General features: G+C 37.6%; 1 protein-coding gene across 6 annotated transcripts in view; it reads right to left on the bottom strand.

The window, feature by feature from the left end:
- Positions 1-21038, bottom strand: part of ATP2A2 (ATPase sarcoplasmic/endoplasmic reticulum Ca2+ transporting 2) — a 45711-nt gene that overhangs the window by 6268 nt on the left and 18405 nt on the right. For all 6 annotated transcript variants that reach the window (XR_014573614.1, XR_014573615.1, XM_083804309.1 and 3 more), the window contains 14 exons: positions 15208-15288; positions 13333-13418; positions 11961-12425; positions 9195-9283; positions 6589-6691; positions 5922-6053; positions 5711-5833; positions 5317-5535; positions 3668-4003; positions 3211-3431; positions 2316-2518; positions 1814-1899; positions 1233-1366; positions 73-190 (listed from right to left, as the gene is read on the bottom strand). Coding sequence is in view for 4 of the 6 variants with exons in the window: in XM_083804309.1 (XP_083660435.1) it covers positions 73-190; positions 1233-1366; positions 1814-1899; positions 2316-2518; positions 3211-3431; positions 3668-4003; positions 5317-5535; positions 5711-5833; positions 5922-6053; positions 6589-6691; positions 9195-9283; positions 11961-12425; positions 13333-13418; positions 15208-15288 (2396 nt within the window). In the remaining 2 variants the exon portion in view is untranslated. The remainder of the gene's footprint in view (positions 1-72; positions 191-1232; positions 1367-1813; positions 1900-2315; positions 2519-3210; positions 3432-3667; positions 4004-5316; positions 5536-5710; positions 5834-5921; positions 6054-6588; positions 6692-9194; positions 9284-11960; positions 12426-13332; positions 13419-15207; positions 15289-21038) is intronic.

The following is a 21038-nucleotide window of genomic DNA, read 5'->3' as shown; positions in this document are numbered from 1 at the left end:
CCCTTTGCCTTAAGCTCCCGACAAGTTTTTGCTTCATCTCCAAGCTCAGGGATGAGGATATAAAGCACTTACTGGCAGCGGTTCCACGTAAAGGATAAGGAAGTGGAGTGACATGGACAAGCAAATAGCGCCCACCAGCCAGATATTCTCCCACGGGGGCATCCTCATTAAGGACTGGTTTTCTGACAGGCTGCAACAGAAACACGGTACATGTGTGTACATACAAGACACCAATAGGAAATTCAATAAATCGGAAAACAGCTGGAAAGAGCAGCGAGGCAAGCCCCAGTTATCCTAGTCATGAAGGAAAGGACACCAAAATATGGTTGAAGTAGGTTAAAACTTTAAATCACCCTGGAAGACTGCTTCGCAAAGTGGCCACAGTTCAGTCTCACGTTCGTTTTTGAAAGCTTTCGTGCACTCTGCCCATTCCTGACCTAATCTACTTTTTTTTTTTTTTTGGCTAAGACCCTGACACCCTCTCTACAGGTATGAAGAGGGAACGCTGGGTACAACAGCATGAGACAGAATCCTCCTGTCTGTCAGCTGCTGGGGCCCTATTCCTCCCTCCCTATTTCCTCCAAAATTCAGTTATGGACTGGAAATACAGAGGGGGCCCTGTACTTGCACCTTCTTAATGCTTATTCTTTAAATCCACTCTCCAGATTCAATCTGCAGAGGAGTCTGAGATATAGAACATCAAATGTAGAGCAGTACCTTACTATGTAGGACTACTACAGTACACTTTCATTTAAAGTTGTTTTTTTTTTTAAATTAAGTGACCTCTAAGCTATTTGAAGAAAATACCCTTGACATTGTGCTACTTAGTGGTTTCCATTTATAACAACATTAATTGGCTAAACCTACACTCCCTTCAGGCAGGAAAAATTATTTTCCATATCTTCAACATTCTTATTTTAGTTCTCCTTGATATCACATGGGAGGGATAATCTGATTAATTAAGCTCAGATTAAAAGTAACGGAAAATATATCAGTTGCTTATGCTTAGTAAAGTACCAGAATGAACTGACAGAATTAAAAATACACCTTACGACAAGGGATCTCAAATGTTATCTACGAGAGAGTCATTTTGTTTGCACTGCCAGGATTTGGAAAGGAAGTATGACTCATTATTCGTTGAGCTGTCCACACACTTGGAACCAAACTGCATAGAAGGTGGGATTTTGGATAAGCTACGCAAAAGCTTTGCTTTCTGATGTGGAGATACAAACCTGTTGAGAGCATTGCACATCTCTATGGTGACAAGTACAGAAAGAGCCATTGTCATTGGATACGGAGACTCAAACACCACACAGTCGACACCAGAGAAGTCAGGGTTGTCCTCTTTGCACTGCAGAAAATGGCTCTACAACAGAACAACGTGAACTCATTTTTACAGCTTGTTAACTTTTAAAATGTAAAATAAGCTATTAGGAAGTAGTATTATGAAAAACACTTCTAATATGAATCCTACAAGCACCACACTACAGGAGAGGCAAGTGTCTAATATGACACTACAAGCACCAAAAAAACAAGAAGTTTTTGCCAGCTTTAGAAAGATTCCTGTTAGTCTTTTACTTACAAGACACCACTCAGTCCTCCAAATTGTTTAGAAGCTCAGGTATGCCACCTTTGAGCTTGATCATGATTGATTAGTCTTTAAAATAAGTTTTACTTTAACAAGTCCAAAAGAATATCTCGTTACATAAAATTTTTTTAAAAATAAGCTACTGTTCTTCTACTGTCATTTCACAAAAAAAAAGTATAAAAGGAATGTGCCCCTTTCCCCCCGGAAATTAAACAGAGCACGTACCAGCTGATAAAAGGTAACTCTTGGACCACCATCAGCAGCAATAAACCACCAAGCAGCAGCACCCACTGTGGCAGCACCAACATAACCTTAAGGAAAACAAAACTTTTTTCAGTGTTGTGAACTCTATGCAAGAGAAGATCTCACTTGCCACACCTGAACTTCTACTTCAAGACCTCCAAGTACTGTAAAAAAAAGACTAATTTATCTAAAAGATAAATCTAGAATCTAATCAAAAGATTCTGATGAAGTGGTAGATGTCTTACTGATGTTATGTAGCTATGACTTTTTCTGCCTCTGTTGTTAGCAACGAAAAAAATACTGCTTTACCATTGCCTGCAAATACACAAAACAGTGAATCTCAAAAGATAATACCAATTCTACAGATCATCTGTTGCTAGTTTTCAGAACTTAGCAAATATTAAACATAGCTTTCAAAGTGGGCCTCAAAAAAATCTACGTGCTGTAGTTACTTAAGAAAAATAAGAAAGCTCTTACTACTTACATCCAATAGCTAGGTAACGGAAGAATAGCCATCCACTGATCAGTGGCTCTTTAGGGTTGCGGGGTGGCTTATTCATGATATCAAGATCAGGAGGATTAAAGCCCAGAGCAGTAGCAGGGAGACCATCCGTCACAAGGTTTACCCATAACAGTTGGACAGGAATTAGAGCTTCAGGAAAACCCAGGGCAGCAGTCAAGAAGATACTATAAGAAAACCCACCAATTATAAGCTTATTCTTGTGAATGCAAACAAATTTTTTAATGCTTAAGCTTAAAGCATCCTTTCTGTTCTCTCACATGGAGTTATCCATTTCGTATCACAAACAGCATTAAAGTTTTTAATTCTTTAAAGTTTACAAAAAATAGGGCAAGACAAATGCTGTATTATATTCAGCTCTGGGAGAAAGTATGCTTTGATGTAAGCAACAGTTAGGAGATCAACACATTCTGTGGCACTGGGGCAAAATTCCTCCCCAGGACACATACAACACATTCTTCTGTAACTTGAGGTTTAAGTTACAGAAACATTTAAGTTGTATCCGTGGCTATGTTATCTGAAATACCAGATCTTGTAAGATTTTGTTTTCTAATTTTTAAAATTAAGTTCCACAGAGAAGTATTCCAAACATAGAAATAACTGTAAAGCATTTTAGCCACCTACCGAGCTACAGTATTATATGCAATGCAACGCTTATCTTTTGTGGTAGGCTAAAATCCTCCAGTAAATGCTACTGACCCTAGAAGTATACAGACCTCATTCCACACAGTCACGATGAGCCACTACCTGGAGAACCTGTTTCTCTGGTTTTAGTGAGAAACACTGGAAGTAAATTAATAATAATAATAAAAGACTCCATCATCGCTACTCTAGCCCGAAGAAAACACCTGAAACTTACCAAACAACTTCTCCAACATTGGAAGAGATCAAGTAACGGATGAACTGCTTCATGTTGTTATAAATTGCACGTCCTTCTTCCACAGCAGCTACGATAGTAGAGAAGTTATCATCTGCTAAAACCATTTCAGAAGCAGTTTTAGCCACTGCAGTACCAGAACCCATAGCAATTCCAATTTCTGCTTTCTTCAATGCAGGGGCATCATTGACACCATCACCAGTCTAAAACAAGAATTTAAAGTTGAAAAAGAACAGACACTTGTATATAGGACAAGAAAGGAATTTTGCATAGTGTCTGGTATTTTACATCTTTACAAATCACTTAAGCACAGAACTATTATGAGATGGAGTTCAGGAAAAAGCAGAAGTCCTGAACAAGGCATCAGTCTGACAGGGCATAATTTAGGTTTAAACACAGTATCTGCCTTTCAAAAAAAGTAAAAAGTTCAATTCCTCACCATAGCTGTAATCTCATCAAAAGACTGAAGAAACTCCACAATTTTAGATTTGTGGGAAGGCTCCACACGAGCAAAGCAACGGGCATGGTGGCAAGCATCTCTTTGGGCAGCAAGTGAGAGCTCATCAAATTCACGGCCAGTAAAGGCTTTTGTAGACACATCTTCATCTTCCACAAAGATACCAATGCGTCGGCAAATAGCTACTGCTGTGCCTTTATTGTCACCAGTAATCATAATAACTCTGATACCAGCTTGTTTACACAGCTTTATAGATGAAGCTACTTCAATTCTTGGGGGATCCAGCATACCCACGCAGCCAACGAAGGTCAAATTGGTCTGAAACAATACAGTACTGAGTTTTAGCACAAAAACCTGTAGACATCTGACACTTGCAAAACAATCATTTTACTTGCATGCTAAACACACACCTCAGCAGTGACCTTTGTTTTTACTCTCATTCCCAATATTCTATATTGGGCAATTGGACACTGAAGCCTACGTCAACTTGATGTTTAGCCAAAGCCAGTGTATTATGCATTATATACTTGTTGTTTTCACTCTGGAAGGATTACCTGTTTCACCATGCTAAATTTTCACAGCGCTTTAGGTCTGACACTTAATTCAGACAGTGGGAGAAGCAAAATGTCACACATCTATATGCACATTGACAAGTAAGAGGAGGCGAGGCAGCATTTGGTGCTTTCGGAATCACGACGCTACATGGTACCACATGCATGAGAGGCACATGGGAGGACATATAGTTAATTCCGAGAGCACAAGCACACACTGAAATGGGATCCTACATTTTCAAATCTTGCCTCAAATATGCTCATTTCATTAGCTGTGATCTAATTGTCACCCTCGAAAATTCAACTTACAGTCAAGTCTTTCTTTTTCACAATCAGAGCCAGCAGCACAGTGCACAAGCCAAAACTCACCAATTGCTGTCACACCCCCCAACACTCCACCCCAGCCCAAGTCCTTGATACAGATTTCATTGGAAAATTACAGCGTAGCTAAGATGATAATCATGGACAGCTTTCGCAGATGACAGTACGGAGGAGGGGAAGTAAACCCAATCCTCAGAGCACAAAATGGTAGTTAGGTTTCATCATAAAATCCCCAGAGGTCTTCGCAGTTGAGCAGCATCAAACTAAAAATCATTGAAGCCAAAACCACAATGCACTTCTGGGAAGGTTTTTCAGTCTCTGCAACAGTTTATGGTCTTACGACCTTCAGGACTGTATGTATATATGCAAAATAGTAAAACTTGTAGGTGGCTTTTTAGCTGATTTCTCCTGCTTTTAGCCAAGTGACAGCACGTATAGCCAGCCATCAAGAACAAATGCACATTTTTCTTTTAAACCCAAAATTAACTGGGGAAAAAAAGGGGGGGGGGGGGCAGTTACCAGAAACCACAGAACATTCCCAGACTGTATCCTTTGAATTTCTTCAAAGCTACATATAACCTGTTCTATAAACTGACAATTCCCTCCACAGATGTGGCTAACTATTGTGTCTGACATCAAAAACACTCAGTAAGACACTCTCAGCTTTGACTACCTCAAGAAAAGGGTCAAACATAAGGAGTCACCATTTCCCAGTTTGGGAGAGGAAGAAATGTTAAAAGGACATTTTACTAAAATTACCTCATAGTTAATGAAGTTTGAGGAGTCCTCAAGATTCATTTCTTCTTTTCTAGGTGGATTGTCGTGGGTTGCCAGAGCCAAGCAACGCAATGTGTCTCTACCAGTTCCCCACTCTCTAATAACAGACATTATTTTCTGCTTAATTCCTGGGGTCAACGCTACTTTAGCATTTCCAACACGGACATGCGTACATCTGTCAATTACACCTTCAGGAGCACCCTTGCAAAAGCAAAAAAGAAAAAAAAATCTTAGTTAAAATTCCTTTCCAACACAGCATTTGCTCAAACTACCAAAGTTCTTCATGTCCAAGCTGCAGTTAGTTTGGCCATCATTTCTAATGTTATGCTGTCTTTGCAGCCATTTCATAACTGCACTTCTCCGGCATAGCACTTACCTTAACAAACATCTTACTCATGGATGTGCGGCTTGGTTTGTTTGGTGTACAATAGACAGACATAGATTTTCTGTCTCTTGAGAATTCCAGAGTGAATTCTTTCTTCATAAGTTGTTTTATCACCTTTTAAGAAGACAGTGTAACAATACATTTAGATAATATATATAACAAAACTCATTCCCCAATGAATTCCAGATAAAAGAGTACTGACCGAGTTGCAAGCATTCGCACGTTCAATTCGAGAAAGTCCTTTCAAGTCTGTGTCAAATACATTCATCTTTTCAACCAGACAGGTAAGTGCCGTTTCTGTAGCTTCACCCACTTTTTCATATACTCCCTTAGCCTTTAGTTAACACAAAGCAAACAAACAAGAGTTTACTTTAACCCTCAACTGGAACCTATTGGAGACAAAGTTCAAGTTTCGCAATGGAAAAAAAATGCTTAACAAGTCTTAATATGGCTTATGAAACAAGCAGAACTATTTTTAAAAAGCAACTTTGAGGAGTCTAATTTGTAGAAAATTTCAAGCCTTTCCTCTCAATACCAGCACAGAATGATGTCAGTATTTTATCAAGTATTCAAGTCATTTTTAGATGTAGCAACCTTAAGGAGGCAAGGCAAAGCAAGAAAGCGGCAGTGCATTCTACACAGCAAGAGATCTCCAAGTTCCAGATTACGCTTACTGCCTGGCTTAAGTTTCCTCAGTGTTCAACAAACAAGTCATTCCCAGAATTAATACTTAAGAAGACCTAAATACTCTTCCTTGAATAGAAGGGGATTTACCACTGAAAGGTATTACATAGACAGATGAGAACAAACATTTATCCTCATTCTCACGCTCCCCTCTGTTCCAGGATATTTCCAGGATATGTACTTACTTCATTGTAGTCCAAAGAGGAATCATTGCAGAGCGCACAGATTGTTGCAAGTTCCACAAGGCCATCGTACTGGCTACATTTAATAAGTTTGTCATCTTTATGCCTTCCCAGAGGATGAAAAGGGGGAAATTTATGTTAGTTATTTAGTATTAGCATTTCACGTTTCCCCTCTTTAAACCCTCTACTGTGTTGACATTTAGTACAACGCTTATTAAGGACTTGGAACTATAAAGTTCACCAGAGAATCCGAATACCTTTAAAGAGATACGCAGTTAGTTGACACAAAAATAAATTGTGATATACGTCTATCATATAAATTTGATAAAGGTGAAATCTGAATTTTAGGTAAGTCAGAAATGAACAGAACGACATTACTGATGAAATTACTACCTGAATTACAAAATATTATCTCCTCCAGTGACAGTCATACAGCAACACAGAACAGAAGTAAAGAGTTCAGTGAAAGAAGAATATGAAATCAGTATTACAGCATGTACAACTTGTAGGGGAGTTCCAAGGAAAGGGATATTGCCGGATACATTAGGAGCTTAACTTCCTTAGTCTCACTGCACATTCTGCAGATTTACTGCTATGCATGAACTGGACAGGCAGTAGGTTTGGTCTTTGTCATTTCTTAAAAATTAATCTGTGCTATATGCGAATCTCCTAAACCAACGAAAAGCTAGGCCATTTCACAATACAAATTCCACTAGCAAAGAAATACTCTTTTCTAGTAGTTATATATACTTAATGATGGATATCTGAGCTCTTTAGGAAAAGCAAAGGTACATTTTCCTGAAGCAATATACCATTCAGGCATCACAAATAAAAGGAACTTCTTTGCTTTCACATTTGGAAATGGGTAATAAATGAACTCATTTTGTGAGGTATCAGCACACTTCTAGAGTAAACATAAAGGAACCATAAAAGAAGTGCTCAATGCTGTTATTTTTACCGGAATCAGCAAGACATAATTCTCATGTAACGTCTCTTATTAAAGCCCTCAAGGAGAAAAACATCTGATGGAAAGAAATGGATCACTGCTCCATAAGAATGCTTAACATAGCCTATGACGTCTGATTATGTAAGCTTTTTGTTCAGTCTCTTGTAGTACTGCAAAAAAATCCAGTGTTGCATAATAGCATATGAACAAAATGCATCTTAAAAAATAAGTATGCTTTAAAGTTCCATTTTGCATATAATCCTACAGTCATAAGCAAAATTTAGCAGCTCTAAGCTCTTAACTCTTTAAAGTTCTCAGCAGCTCTCAGTTTGTCACATTGTCTATCACAGCTGGTACAGCCTGCTTTCACCTGTTCTGAACTTGCAGACAACCAGCATATTTGAATATCCCTAACTTGTTATACCAGCTTTCCCCTGCCTGTTCCTTATCAGCAATCACAATGTCTGAAGTAACACAAGTACACATGGAGTCAAAGTTGCTGGGGTCAGTTCTAGGTGAAGGTTTTTCTTAAGCTTCAGGTTTTTTGATTAGCTAAACGTGAAGAAATGCAGTCCACTAGCTATTTGCAGCAGTTCTTAACAATCACTGTTACTTTTGTGCTCTCGTTTTGCAAACTAGCATGCACATTGTCAAATAGTTTAGAGTGTTTTGTCAGGCCTCAGGACACAGTCTCCTAACAGAAATCAGCCCCTAAAAAGTTTATCAGTCACTACAAAATGCTATGTACATGAACGCAGTGCTTCTCACACACTTGTTCATATTTCCCCAGTTTCAGCAAGTAAAAACAGACATTAATATACATTGATGACTTCTCTTATAGTCACATTTGTCACCTCACTGAATTTTAGTATTTCTTTTATCTGTAGTTCTTGAGAGAGCAGCAAAAGCATAATAGCTAGATGCTTTTCAGGATTTAGAGTGTCACCTTGTCTAATTCCGTCTGCTGAAACAGAAGCTTTTGACAGCAATTAGCTTTGAAACAAAAAGAGACTTGGGGAATTAAGATTTCCAGCTGCTGAGAACATTAATTTTGATATAGGGATAATTGCTACTGAGATTGGTGAAGACTGCACGAAGTCACAGGCCTGTATGTGAAACTCCATAAGGTCAAGATGTTTAAAATAATTGAATCTAGTTCTACTTTACACATAGCAGAATTCTAATTCTGTAAAACTGAAGTGATAAAAATATGTGAAAGACTGGCCAAATAAAAGGAGCAGGAACAACCTGATAGAAAGAGGCTCTCCCTCTAGAATCAGAACCCTAAGATTCTAGAGGCTGTCAGGATGAACCATCTATTCCACTAGGAGAGACTTGAAACTGATAAAGTAAAACAAATGGATTGTGCCTTTTCAAAGTGAATGTGTTTAATACCAGCTCAAACACCACAGGCTGAGACAAACACATAGACCTATCCAAGTACAGAAGCATCAAGCCCCACAAACTGCTGAGGACAAGACAGATGAATTTACAGTAAATTTAAGAAAACTTCAGCACATTCATAAGATACTTTAAGAAAATCTCCTAGCTTCTCTGAGGCAGTTTGCACTCACTGGTTGAGCTTTCATTTATTGAGTATTATACACATCACTTTGCAAGTCTAAAGTAACAGTCAATGAGGAAACAAATATTTAACACTTACACTTCTCCCATGGGAGCATATGTTGAACCAGTTACAGTAAATTCATTCAGAGAACAGTTATCTCCATCGACTCTGTCCAGGACAAACATCTGAAATTAGAATTAGCAGTGTTACTGCCTTTGAAAAATAATTAATACATGAGATTTAAACCTTAAGTATGCAAGGTACAAGAAGCAAGTCCATGTTCAGTAAACTAGACAAAACCAGACAATACTTTGAACTTCACTCCCATACATGTTTGAACAGCTCCTTGTACTGAAGCATGAAGTACAGAACACAGCACTTCAGTTCAGCAGATCTTATTTGAAAACTGAATTGTGGCAGAAGTAGATCAAAGAGCTGAAAAAATTCCTATAGAGTGTGCACTTAACTTCAGCTATTAGGACTAGACTAGTTCACAATCCTGACCGTGCCTAAGTTCTTCCTTGGCTTCAGACTCAATTCTCCTGTGTATGTTTGAAGTAGCAGTTCCAATCAAAAGCAGCACAAGACAGCTTGTACACTGACAATTCTTACCAAAGCAAAAATATAAAGCATCTACAAATAACAGAAGCTTTTGTATGTAGCAGGCAAGGTTTAAGGCAAGAGGCAGACTACAACAAGCTTCCCTCAACACCAGTGAAAGCATTTCCTATCCTGTTTCTTTAAGTCATTTGTAATGACTTAATCTACAATCAGTCTACACTGGTTGATTAGAACCATTCAGACAGCTCAAGTGTCCATAGAGCACAGACTGAAGTTGTTTTCAAATGAATACACTAATTTGAAGGATGCATTTCTGCTCTAAGACACATGCATCCGTTCATCTTTCCTTTGTTTCCGTTTCCATTTTGGGAGAGCTGCAAGCAGATTCAAATCAGTGAAAATGGAGATAAACATGGCACCTGAAGTTGTCATACTCTACCAGGACTAACTGGTAGTAGAGGACAAAGTTTCCTCACTGACTGATAGTGTATTTTAATACAACTTCTTACTAGTTGGTTACTATGAGCCATTTTGCTATACCTCATCTTAATTATCTTCATTTCCCCTCACTGTGCTGCCTTATGTTTCAGGCAAGCACTCACAAAATACAGCCTAGTATTTAGATCTGCAATGTCTGGAGTCCCTGTAATCTTCAAAGTAATTTTAAAAGCCAAAAAGCTAAACAAGCAGATAAATTAACAGACCACAAAACAGAGTAAATGTGTTCTTGTGTGAGATAACGGGACAGGAGGACATTAAAACAAGACTTCAAATCTTCTCCTAAAGAAACATTGCTTTTAACTGAAATATTTAGGAAAGGTTTCCTTTGGGCACTCAGGAGTTACTACTTAACACTATGAAAACTGTAACTGCAAAGGGAATTACTATTGCGAAAATACTTCTTAAAAAGCTAGGTAATCTCTCTGCTTCAAGTGAAACTGAATACACAGACTGTTTACAGATGTTAGGATTTTGCTGTGCTTTGCAAAATCAAGCAATTAAGGTTTTTCTTTAGCTGCTTGACACAGTAAGTTGTACTGCTAGAGATGTAGAACATTTAGCCCTCTGAAAATAAGGAGTAGAGCATTTGAGTTTTTACGTAAACACATCTGAAGGTTCTCAAATGAGTTAACCATGAAGCCTTCTGCTTTTGGCATCTTCGTTTCTGGCGGCTTGCATTTGGTGATGAAAAATCTCTGCAAAGACTAGGGCAGTTATGCAACTCTACTGCAAGTAACCTCCTCTGGAATACTGATGAGCAGCTGCTTTGTGTCTCTTAGGTATAAATACTACAATACTTAAGCACGTAGAATAAGTCAACCACCAATTAAAAAGAAAAATCAATCACATGAGAATAAAAGTGGTTAAGACTTATAAACTTTTGCCAAAAATACCAGTCTGTAGTGCTCAACATTTACATATTTGGAATTCTAACCTGATGTAATGACTCTGAACAAACATTTGATATCATAGATTTGCTATGCTGCTGAACATCTACAATTACGAAAAGAACTTAGTGTTTTCTCCATAAAATTCCTACTCAGAATATCAAGTACATGAGAAGCATGGAAAACTGGCAACACAACACAGGTGACTAGCTATAAAAATCTCCAATTAATCATCACAAGAAAGAATACTAGCAGAAAGGGAGGCGCACACATCACTTATGCTTACATAAAAGCGCACCATACATTGAAGAGGACCCTGGCAATGCAGGTGACAGGGTCAACAGCTCCTCCAGTTGCCGGATTAGTCACACATATTGAAACCAATATAGGGATCTACATCAGAGCAACAGCAGCTAGCAAAGAACCAAATAAAGGTGGAAACAGTAGAGAAGATAACTCAGACCATCCAAGCTACTGCTAGTAAACCTTCTGCCTTTTTCTCATTGCTAAGCTTCTCCACCATTGTCATCTTCCTATGTCAAAGTGAATGTTTTTACACTTCTACACATCCTACCACTTTCTGAAACTGGACAAATCATACCAACTAATTGCCGGTAGTCTGACGTGCTTACAGACAGCCAATAGGAAGCTGCTTGCAAACAACCTTTCCTTTCATCAAATGCGGGTACAGTTATTTTTGGCCATGACTAAATAAGGGAAGAGATAAAAGCCTTTAAGCACTACACACTGGAAAACTGAATTAAAAGTAGAAGCTTATCTTAGGAAAATAAAGCAAGATCTTCATGATATGAGAACCAAAAAACTCCTGATCAAAAGAATTCAAACAACGCTGACTATTCAAACTGAATGGCTGAGGAGAGAAAGAAAAACAGAGCAAGCCAATTCAACATACCCTGCAGACTGACATCTGATTCGTGGTCAGGGTACCAGTCTTGTCAGAACAAATAACTGAGGTGCACCCCAAGGTTTCTACGGAGGGAAGACTTCTAACAATAGCATTCTTCTTGGCCATTCTGCGGGTTCCAAGAGCCAAGCAGGTGGTAATGACAGCGGGCAGACCCTCGGGAATAGCAGCAACAGCAAGAGCAACGGCAATTTTAAAGTAATAGATAGCACCTCGAATCCAGGAGCCACCGTGAACCGGATCATTAAAGTGACCAATGTTTATTATCCAAACAGCGATGCAGATAAGTGAGATGACTTTAGACAGCTGCTCTCCAAACTCATCCAGCTTCTGTTGGAGAGGGGTTCTCTCTTGTTCAGTAGCCACCATCTCATCACGAATTTTGCCAATTTCAGTGTTTACTCCTGTTGCAATAACCACTCCCATAGCTTTACCAGCAGCAATGTTAGTACCCTAATGTACAGAAAGGGAAGAGAAAACAACTTGCATTCAAACTGTAAACAGTTTCTTCATTAAAAGAAATCATAAAACAACACACACTTATACAAGGCCAGACTAGAGAGAACATGTTTTAGTTAGGATATGGAAAGGGAGAAGAGAAGAAGAATGACATTCCCCCAGTATATGCAAGAGAATATAGATAAATTTCTATTTACAAATTAGGCCCGATACGAACCCATACTGGTCTACTATAAGCACCAAAATCAAACCCAGCTGCTAAGCAAGCAGTACCTATTTCTACTGGAATCTTAAGTGGGTTTGTTTTGTTTTAGCCTGGCAAGAATGAATGCAAATAATGTTATTTACTGTGAGTAACAGACATGTTCTGTGGGATTGTGTGAACATGTTTAAAGTGAGCAAGAAGTTAGGTTTTCTACAAGGAGTTCACCAACAGTAAGAACTATTTCAGTGTCTGAAAGGCATTCAACACTTCCTTCAAACAAATTTCGAATCAACTCTGTATTTCTGTTTTATCAAGCTAGTTCTCAGCTTTAACAACACAATAGCACAATTCAGGTACGCTTTCTTATCAGTCCTGAGAACAATTACTTTAGGAAAAGTAGTCATTTAGGCGTACTTTAAAAGTGCATGTACTCCAGCCTTCAAGACTTTCTTGTATAGGACAAAAGTGTCCTCATATAAACTGGTTTCAACAAGCATCAGGATAGCTTTCATTAAAAGTTACTTTTAACTTTTAATTCATTCCGTTTGATGCACATGGAGACTACGTACAGATGGCACAGAGAATACGACCAAGAAGTCATATGGCCTTTAGATTCAGACCTTAAGTTCTCCTCACTTTTGTTTATCAGCCTATCTGTATCGATTTGTATGTTTTAAAACTTTCAAAACAACTTACAGAAAATAGCATGTTCTTTTTGTCTTGGTTTACAGCACGAGGATCAGGTACAGGGTCAGTGTGCTTTATAACAGACACAGATTCACCTAAAATGAAGAAAACAGCCTTAAGAAGAGATTATACATCTATCATCTTGAGTCCTGTAGGGAATCAAAAGTTATCATCTTCAGTCCTAAAAAGAATGTGTGTCAAACTGCTTTCTTCACATTATTTTAATTGCTTAAGTGAAATAGGAAATATTTCAACTGACCAAAGAATTGAACAGCTAGCTTTTAATGAAAATAAGGTAGGATTTAAGTAAACATTTTATAGGGTTAGAATCAACGAAGCATAAACCACGTCTTTTAAGAGATGTTAAAGTGGTCACACAGGCAGTCACTCCACTCCTTCCTTTAACACAGCAAGATCTACTGCATCAAGGATGACCTCTCATCGTTATTTCACCAAGAATTTTCTACTTCAGTGTCACTGTGTGCTTCTCATGCATTCATGAGCATTTATGTTCTCTATGCATTGGAAGAGTTACATTCTCATTTAAATAATTACACGTTACCAGTTTATGCATTTATTGGCAAACCTTGATTTTCTCTTTTTAACACTATGCAGCCATCTGTCAGTTAACTCCTTTAGCTGGAAGCCTTCTGAAATATCTTCCATAAAAACCTTCAGTGTATCAATTTCCATAAACATCACACAGGAATACAAAGCTGCTTTTCAGTAAGAACAGACGTTAATTACTACATCAGATTTCAAATAGTGGTAACTCAGTGACTGAAGCTAAAAGCATACTACTTTTTGTAAGCCCAAGAGAGCCAAAGCTTCCTACTTTTAAAAGGTTTGATGAGCATCTTAGACTTCAGTCCTGTTTTATTAATTAGAAGACTCAAATATCAAATTAAAATAGTCTGAAAAAGTGTTTTCTTTAAAAAAGTAAATATTTTCAGTTATTTAAATAATGGTAGGGAATTCATTATTCCCCTTATGCAAGATTCCAGTTGACTACTTCTACTTCTTCCAGTTCTGATAGCTTTACAAACATTGAGTGCTTACATTTTCTTATGCTAAACATAAGTAAGCTTGACCAGTCTTGTGCTATTCAGGATATGTACAAAGAAAATTTGCAGCCTGTTTTTCAAGACGAATTTAAGGATCAAAAAGTAAATTATTCATCAAAAATTTATGTTTCAAAATTCAGAGCTAGTTGACATTTGTTATTTATGCTACCAAAACAGGCAGATAGATCTTCATGTTCCAGCTGAGAAAACTCTTATAACATGCTTGGTTGATTCCTAGCTTCTTTCCTATATTCAGAAGTACTGTTACTTTGTTTTGTTTTCAACTAATCTGAAAGTGCTCTAAATTTAGCTCCTGCGCTTGAGAGCTAGTATCGGAAAACACATGAATGTGCATGGACAGAATTTCAGCAAATAAGGCTTTAGTAACAGCAATTTAACAGCTGCCTGTATTTTAGAAGCTCTTGTGAGAGAAAATGGGTGTTACAGAAGACATTTAGTAAGATTTTCATACTTTCATATTCAAGCAGTGACAGGATGTTCAGACCTAGAAGAATGCATAAACTAGGAAAGAAATTGTTTCCCACAAGATTCCTGTGCTTCTTGACTAAAAAAATACCAATAAGGTTTTATAAGTCTCAGAAAAATATTCATCCCACGAATGTGAACACAAGCAACAAAGTTAACGCATTCAACGGCCTAGATTTAAGTAACTAGATCAGAAATATACTGCACTTAAGTGCAACATTGCACTTTTATAGCTTCTGGATTGTCCATAGTGAAATAGTTTATATTATTCTAGAACAGTAAAAAGTCACTTCCAAATGTACACATAATTATTCCAAAGTCACAGAACTCATACCTGTGAGAATTGACTGGTCTACCCTTAGAGTTGTAGATTTGATAGACGTAATTCTTATATCAGCAGGAACCTTGTCTCCAACTACAAAGAAATGAATAAGACCAAGTTATTTTTTTTTTGGTGAGATTTCTAACCAAACTACTATTAGCTTTATCAGCCAGGAAAATGAATTTTCCAGTAACTGTTTAGGTTATTAAGATTATTAACAGCTTCTTACAGATTTTGTGGTTTGCAATACTCTAATTCTATGAGTATCCAATATACACTTTGAAAATTGTATATTTGTCTTCAAGATCTCTACCCCTACCTAACCTCAAAGAAACATTTTGCAAATCACTATTTTGTTCTTCTAATCACATGACTACATTACAGCAAAGGGAGAACATTCTCAAGAGAAAGATACCAATTTCAGAATACATAGCTACAAATTTTGGTTATTTATAAGTTGAATCAAGTTCCCTTTTCAGAAAGGCCGTCCTGGCCAGTTTTCTGGTTGTCTTCTTTATGCCCAAAGTCAGTTTTCTGTTCTCCAAAGATCAGAACATTATCCATGTTTGTTTATTTAGAAACTGCTTATGCAGATCTGCTCTTTTAATGTTATCCTTTGAATACTGCCAGATATTTTAGAATTGAAAGCTAAATTCAGATCTTAAACTAGCTTTACCTCTCAGTAATGCCACTGTATGAAATACACCACAGTCCAAATCCCCATAAAATTTTGGCAGAACTCTATGCTGTGTTTGTCATACATTTCTATTTTTTAGAGCACAACACTGGATGAAAATAATAATAAAGAACCACCTCCTCTGTTAAGCGTTTGAGATACCAAGGCAGCAGGTGGTAGAAGAGTTAACAGCACACTCCTAAAGATGGCAGAGTGATGAAGTCAGCTGCCAGAGCTGCATGGCCAGTTTTGCTCCTGCATCTTTATCATCCCAGAATTAATCCTCCCATCTTTCTACTTTCTCCTATCTAGAGTTTTTCCTATTTTTTAAGGAAAGTAAAAGAACTAAGCCTCACTATTTTGTGACTACTTCAAATAAACGGCTGCATGCAAGCAACTTAACTTGCTAAAAAGGTGTATTGTCACATTTCTGACCAATGTTTGAGGGGGGTCTACATTTACACATCAGCATTTCTAACAAATGCATATAATCACATTTACTCCTAACGTGATATAGCAGTTATTCAAGTGTTAAATTCATTTTTATTATAAAAGAATGCATAGAGACAAGGGAGAATACTTCAATAACTAGCTAATAAGAGATGATTTTCTCAGTAAATGGACTGTGTCCCTGCAGTAAAATTAAAACAAGCTGCAATTCCTGCAGGAACTGCTTATGCAACTAACAGCAATGATGCACGTTAACAAATAACGCCATGAGAAAGTCAGCAATGGTGTTACAGCCTTAAAACACACAATCATTCAGACAGGAAAGCTAAGGAACAAAATGCTGAAAAGAATTAAGTGCTACTTTGAACATTGAGTAAATTTGCACCACGTGACCTTTTATAACATCAAAAAAGCCCCAACCACCATTAAAACCAGCAGAGATTGAGCAGTTTAGCTTGAGGAGTTGCACATCTTTTTATAAGCATGTGTATATGAAGGGATCCCATAAATAGCCACAAATTGTCTTTTTGTATCTTTATAGTACATGAAAACTAATTTAAGCCACCATGCCCTTGAGCAGCAAGAGAAAATAGCATTAGACAAACAGTGACCTCAGCCAAAAATGGCAAAAGTATTCAATATGCTCTCCTGACATCATGGGGAAGTTCATATGCAGACATGTAATTGCAGCTGGTTTTCAGATATCACTGAACAACAGGCTAATGCCTCGGTGCGATGGGGGCATAATGCCTGTCGATCCACGTACACATTTTTGTAGTTCTTACAGCAGCTGGAGAGCTACGGCCCACTCCAATACACTACCACATTTGCCAAGGCTATGCTGAAGTCTTCATTACTTCTTAACACAAAAAGCAGCTGCAAACAAGTTATCTTGAAGTAACTGGAGAGAAGTGTGCAAGAGTCATCTCCCAGTCCACTACTTCCAAATACCTCTAAATCGTTCAAACTCAAAACACAATATTCACAAAAATCTGACGTGCCAGGAGAGACTCCTGCTCTTGTAGATTGATATTCAGGCATCAATATTGCCACAAGAGCTACTCACAATTATTATTGCCTCGATCATCAGAACTGAAGCATTTAATGTTACAATACTGCTGCTTGCAAGTTTATCTCAACAATTTAAGGTAAGATGCATTATATTCCCTCACCATCTCCATTTGAGAAGGCTGGAGTAAAACATTCGAAGTATTTCCAATATGTAAAAAAACAACTTTATATCAGGATCTATTACAGAACTATTTTGAGCAGCTCTCTGCAAAACAGCTACGACACTAAGTCATTTATGGTCTCAAATACACTTTCATAAGCATAAGTGAAACTTACTATAGATAGGAATTTATCCTATGATAAGACAGGAAATTCTTTGGTGAGCAGTCTAGCACAGATCCCATCTACGAGTAGAAGGCTTTTTACCATATACTTTAACACAAATCTATCTCATGTTGCTTTTGTTGCTTTTTATTAAACTATTTTAGACCACAGAACAACTACTAGTATTACCCAAAGCCATAACTTGGAAGACAACAAGAAATTAGGAGAGTATGTATTTGTGTTGCTTAATACAGAGCTGCTACAGTCTAACTTCAGATAACCTCATAGCTTTAAGCCTAAAAGCACAAGTCAGTTACAGAAGTATTTTCATCAATTATTTAAAAAAAAATAATGCTAAGTGGTCACTTGATTTCTACAGCAGCTCCAGAAAAATCAAATAAGCTGGTTTTGAAGTCATTTAGATATGTATTCTTAAAGCATAGTTTAGACAAATACTTAACAACCAAGAAAACAGCCTCTGTAACTATAAAAGTGACTGCTTCTTGGAACAGTTAGAGCAGGGCTTTGTTCAAATCATTACAGCCTTCCTCACAATCCTTTTGTTCACGCACCAAATAGTATTTTAGCATTATAATACTGAGCTTTATCCCACAAAGGAATCTTAAAAAAGCCTAGTCCATGTAAAGGGGTCAAAAAAAGCCACTTATTTAACGGCATGCAAGTCTATACTGTAGCAGATGATTTACAGTTTCTACTCCTTGACAGAAACTGGACTCACATTTAGTTGCAATACAAGTTAGAAGTATTTTAAACAAGACATATTGCCTCACTGAAAATATGGACAATTTAATACCCGCAAATACTGAGTTTTACAGCTACTTACAGCTACCTAGCAATGTTATCTTGATTACACCTAGCCCCCTAGCCTTTATTCTGGAGTTCAAAGCTCCCCACTTCTTATCTGACTCCTCCCAGTACCATGGTAGCATTATGGGTCAATTTCCACTCCATGTGTGTGCAATCATTTACATGTGTTCAATTTGAAGCCTGGCATAACTCTACTTGGCAAAGGAGCACACTTCAAGTGAAACAGGTGCCATTTGCGGATGTGACTGCAGTTCCCTAAAGAGGGCTTCCTCATGAACAACAGCCTTAAGGACAATCCAGCACACAGGCTGCCCAGTCGGACTTGGGAAGTAACCCTGAATGATTCAAGTCCTCAAACTGACTTCAAGTGCAGAACACGTTAAGTCCCAATCTAACGCCTCGCTGTGACCATGTCCTGGAATGATCAATTCATTATCGAAATGCTGAATTTGAGCACTGATATCCCTTTACCAGTTTCCAAGATAGCAGTAATACTAAACATTTATTTTCAGAACTGTCAGAACACAGTTACTGGGAGACTCCTACAGCAGAAATGCACTTAGCACCCTGAAGCCTATGGTTCCAACAGCCCAGGAAGCTACAAAGTGACGAGACGTTCTATAAATCATGAAGTTAGAGGAAAAATAAAAACCTAAAGCCACTTGCTTAAAGCCATCAAAAGAAAAGAGTATTATTATTTTTTTGCCCAAACATTAAGGGTTAACATCCGTTTTCTTTATCTGTTCCAACATTACATACTACTATGGGTACAGTTATTTAGGCCACTTTTCCTAATGAGATCTTTAGCCTCTCAAAGAATCTGCCATTTCAAAGTCCACTCTTGCCCCAAAATAGAGTTTATCTTCTAATTGAGAATACATACCAGTGGGGAGTATTTACTAATAAACTGCCAGTGAAACTGAGGTAATTGAAACAAGCAAGCAAAAAAATCCCTAAAGTACAGATACCACCACAAGGTTTAAGAACTGAAATGAGCAGGCTTAAGTAACACAACATGGGACCCTGGATAGAGCTGAGTATTGTTTCTGCTGGACGGACAGTAACAATTGCAACTCACTTCTGAACATAATGAACTGCTTCTATCTGGAAGTTTATTTGTTGCAGCACGATTTTGATACTAAACTTCTTTAACAAACTCAGCTTAGCTCATCTTCCCTCCTCACATACTAGTCTTCCTCTCACATACAACCCAGTCTTCCTATTGTGTTTGACCACAAATTTAACCTGTTGTTACAGGAATAAAATTTAACATCTCCTTTATAGGGCATAATAAAAATGCTACGAAAATCAGAAGGTCTTCAAAATAAGAAGTTTAAGTCCACCTACTCTTTCATACAAGGTCAGAAGCGTCAAGTTATCAAAGCGAGGAGTGACTGTGAAATACGCTGCAGACCTGAATTTACACCCAAAGACAGTTAAGATGGATTTCTTTTCAAGAAGATGTAGACTAAAATAGTGGTCCCTTCAATTTTAACCATACTAGTAAAATAGCATTTGCTTTTACTGCCAAGACAGCAAAACAATACATTCTGAGTCAATTTTTTGCACTGATGACACATGCTACAGATTAGAGAGCATTCACAAAACAGCCCTCTCTACCACATGCTGTTCTCCATTCTGGACAGGCAGAAATTATCTTTGGAGCTTAGTGCACAGTGCGTATAGGTCTTAATATCCAAACCTAAGAACTGTTAGAGGTAGAAGAAAAAAATCATACATAAGTTACTTATATTGCATTCTCATCAATGACAACCAAGGAGACAAGGAAAAATAGAAAAAAGCTCAGCTGTCTGGGAGCAAAATATTTTAAAGTCAGAATTGAGGCTTTTATTTAGAAAAAGTATATACTATATTGAGCAGTACATAGGACAAATTATTCCTATTTTAATTTTTCCATTTTGGAAAATCATATTTAAGTGTCACTCTCTCTGAAGAGGGCACCAGAACATTTCGTAAGTTGTGCCAATGTGATACCCAGCCTGTAAGTCTGCACTTTTTTCTAATCTGACTTGGTCTAGCTTCAGCTTTTAATCAGTGGATTTATTTATAACACCACCTTCTAGATTGGAAACTCTTGTGATCAGCCTATAAAAATACCTAATAGCAGAAAGAAGAAACCGTTACATTAAGCTTCAACTTTTGCCAGATCAGGTAGAGCAGCAGGTGACATCTCCCCACTGAAGCTGAAGTCCGATTTCCAAATCTGACTGCATTTGGGCAATCCAAGAAAAAACAGTAAGCATTCTGGAAGTGCAGCACAGCACCAAAGGGCAAGTTTTCCTTAGTCTTAAAAAAGGAAAGGCTTGCTTTGTGAGGGCGATTACGGTATTAGCAGAACATTATCTTGATGATCAAGCATTTTGTTTGGTACTACTTGTGCTTATATTAAAACCCCACTGCAGTATCAGTTCTATTCAGAGTATAGAACACCAGATATACTATGAATACCAACAATTAAAATAGAATTACATTCACTTTTTTTTTTTTTTTACAAACAGTTCAGCAACTCCAGAGGAAACTGCTGTAAGAATCA

This window comes from Anser anser, assembly GCF_964211835.1.
Source record: "Anser anser genome assembly, chromosome: 18".
In the NCBI taxonomy this organism is placed as follows: Eukaryota; Metazoa; Chordata; class Aves; order Anseriformes; family Anatidae; genus Anser; species Anser anser.
The sequence above is the reverse complement of the archived record's forward strand: the minus strand, read 5'-3'. Positions and strand labels throughout refer to the sequence as shown.